Source organism: Atta cephalotes (assembly GCF_000143395.1).
Source record: "Atta cephalotes unplaced genomic scaffold scaffold00026, whole genome shotgun sequence".
NCBI classification, from domain to species: Eukaryota; Metazoa; Arthropoda; class Insecta; order Hymenoptera; family Formicidae; genus Atta; species Atta cephalotes.
This window is the reverse complement of record NW_012130090.1, coordinates 1600465-1603993: the sequence shown is the minus strand read 5'-3', so window position 1 is coordinate 1603993 and position 3529 is coordinate 1600465. Positions and strand designations below refer to the sequence as shown.

Genomic DNA, 3529 nt, shown 5'->3' with positions numbered 1-3529 from the left:
GATCGAATTTTTAAATTTATTAATATAATATTAATGTTGTACGAAGTAAAGATAATACTTTTTGACATACAAAATTAAAACTAATTTATAAAGCATTTGCAATTGTTAATATGTATACAAGTGATCTAAAATATATTTCAAAAATAATATAATTACTATTCTATGTCTTAATTTTTTATACGCTCATTTGATGTCAATTTATGTGGATGTCCGAATTTCCATGAGCGGTAGTGTCGAAAAATGCAGAAAAATATCATTCTTGCTAAGAGAGAACGCAATTTTTATTCTTCTTCTTTCGAGTAACAATTATATCATTACAAAGAATATTTGCTTGATAATATAATTGTAAAATACTTTTATTATTTACTTGAAGTAATATTTACGTTACCTTCGGTAATAGTATTATAGGTCGGGCAGACGCGCGTATTTGATTATCTTTAAACATTAATATCTCGTTAACTATTGCGACCATTGCAAAATGGTACAGAACTTTTCGATTCAGTTTAGTCCGCTCTACCTACTCAAGACGGATGAGGCCATAAGTTGGAGCCACCCTGTATACACGCATATGAATATGTATACGTATTGCATATGTATACATATACAGGGTGTCTAGAAATAATCGCCAAATATTTCATGGGCGCTTGCCAGGTCCGCTCTCCACGGTCCGCACGCCAAGCGATCGGTAGGCGTATACACTTTGCAGTAGTATTCGGCTATTTTTAAGGATTAATGTCTCATTAACTATTGGGGAAACTTACAAAATGGCAGAGGACTTTTCGACTCAGTTTAGTCCGGTTTAGTCTACCTGCCTGAAATATTTGGCGATTATTTCCAGACACCCTGTACAGAGAAAAAGAAGGGGAGAGAAGAAGGGAGGGAGGGAGGAAAGGTGGGAGGGAGGGGGGGGGGAGAGCGAGAGAGTGAGATTCATATATTTGGTTTATGAAGAAACTTAATATAATTATAAATTTCCATTTTAAACGCCTTTGGACAGAAAACTATTGAATTTAGGAAGTCGTGCCCATTGAGGCTTTTGTTCAAGATATTGGACAACAACATATTTTAATTCCAACCAATTTAAACGAGGGAGATTTTCCATAAGATCTGTGCGGGGTTCTTTGATCAAGAATTTGTAATTAAAAAATATTCTTTATGAGAGGTATTTTTTATGAAAGTATTATTATGATTGATATGTATGTAAAAGAGTGGACTGGGACTAAAAATGTTTCCAGGCAAATGTTAGTAAGAGCTCCATATTTTAAGTTACATGTTTTAAACGTGCCATGTATTTTAAATAGCAATTTATTTGTTTTATTTAAATAGGAATAAATAGTAATTTATTTAAAGTACTTAATAATGGTACATTTTCAACAATTTAAAATTAAATAATGTCGACAAAATTAATCTTTAGGGATTAGGATTAGGATTCTTAATCAAAAAGATTCTTTTCAATTGAATCATTCATATTGGTTTTAAAAAAAGTATTTTTAATATTTTTCTTGAGCGCTTTCCTTAGGATTACTGCAAGAATCTCTTCCCTTGGGAGCTCACTGGGCATTTGCCCGACTTCAGTAGACTAATCCGTCTCTGAGTATACAGATAAATGATGAATTTTTGTCACATTTGTGACAGAAGTATAAAAATGATTATATTTTCAGATTCCGCCATGTATCACATCACCTGCAGATAGCATAGATTCTCTCAAATTTGTTTCAAGTACACCAAATTTTCCAACAAGATCTGATGATTGGTCTCTAGCTACTCGTATAGCAGTTGCATCTGTAACATCACAGGGTACAATGGGTGGTCTTATTGTTGCCGGCTTTGTATGTATAATACTATTTATATAATTTACTTTTATATCTCTCTTTTATATATAAACATACACGCGAGCGCGCATTAATAGAAATATTATGCAGCATTGAAGGAGCCATCTTCTGATGATTCTGATCTTGACTTATATTGTCAAAATCATAACCTTGAGTAACTTCCAACAAATTTTAGCCGTCGCTTGTTTGTTAAAAAGTTATTAACAAAAAAGTTTTAAAAATGGCGTTTCTTTTCTATATAAAAAAACATTTTCCGCTTTAAAATAAATTTTCTGCTTTATAAACAAAAATTTTCTTCGAAAATATTTTATATAATATTTGTTTATATAATATTTGTTTATAATATTTTTATATAATATTTTATATAATATTTTATATAATATTTTTTTAAAGCAGAAAAGAGGATGTTAAAAAATCTGATGTTTGGGCCTCTTGCAGAATTTTAGTTATTCAAAATAAGTTGTTGTTTGTGTCCCACACATAAGAAATAGTAAAAATAGTTTTATATCCTAGAAATGCAGGGAAAGTAGATATTTTTAATGTTGTATGTGCTTTCTTTTGTAAGTCGAATTTTTATTTATGTACACTACGCAACAAAAATATAGGGAACACTTTAGAACTCAAAATTGCGCAATATTCAGAACATCATAACTTGGTGAAAAATTATCGCAAACAAAAAATTAAAAAAGTATTTAAAGGCTTGAAATATTTATTTTCGAAATCAGTAATTTGATATTTCAATCTAATATAATAATAAAGGTCTATGGCATGACATTTTTACTTCATGCCATAGATCTTCGTAAAGTTTGTAAAAAATTTTCAGATTTGACGAATATCCATTTGTGTCCGTATATCTACGTAAAGAAACAGTCAGATTGAAATATCAATCGATTTCGAAAATAGAGATTTCAAGCTTTCAAATGCGTTTTTAATTTTTTGTTTATAATAATTTTTCACCGAATTACGGTTCTGAATATTGTAATTGAGCGCGTTCTAAAGTGTTCTCTATTTTTTATTGAGAAGTATATTATACTATGGTAAAACTTATCATAAATCAAATGTAAAAGTTTCTTAAGATAATTAGTACTTAGAAGTTTTAAGGGTCGCTTATCATGATTCTGTTATTAAAAATGGAAAATTATGTATTAAGTATACAATTTTGCTTCGTTTGCGCCGTTTTTTTTCCGAAATTCGAGACTTTATTGTAAAAAACTGGTTATACATTTATTGTCCATCGCTGGCCACTACTTTCTCCCATCTTTCGGGTAGCGTACGAATCCCGCGTCGAAAAAACTGGTCATCTTTTGAGGCTATCCACGAATCGATCGAATTTTTTACTTCTTCATAAGACCGGAAGTGCTGGTCAGCCAGGCCGTATGCCATTGATCGAAACAAGTGATAGTCAGAGGGAGCAACGTCTGGAGAATACGGCGGGTGGGGTAGGACTTCCCATTTCAACGTTTCCAAGTATGTCTTGACTACTTTCGCAACATAGGGTCGAGCATTGTCATGCTGCAATATCACTTTATCGTGTCTCTCGTTGTATTGCGGCCGTTTGTCTTTCAATGCTCGGCTCAAACGCATCAATTGCGTTCGATACCGATCGCCTGTGATTGTTTCAGTCGGTTTTAACAGTTCATAATACATTACGCCGAGCTGGTCCCACCAAATACAGAGCATGACCTTGGAGCCGTGAA

The 3529-nt window shown here is 32.2% G+C and overlaps 1 protein-coding gene across 1 annotated transcript in view; it reads left to right on the top strand.

The window, feature by feature from the left end:
* Positions 1–3529, top strand: part of LOC105620404 (transmembrane GTPase Marf) — a 124393-nt gene that overhangs the window by 83654 nt on the left and 37210 nt on the right. The window contains exon 8 of the mRNA XM_012201901.1: positions 1662–1829. Within this exon, the coding sequence (XP_012057291.1) occupies positions 1662–1829 (168 nt within the window). The remainder of the gene's footprint in view (positions 1–1661; positions 1830–3529) is intronic.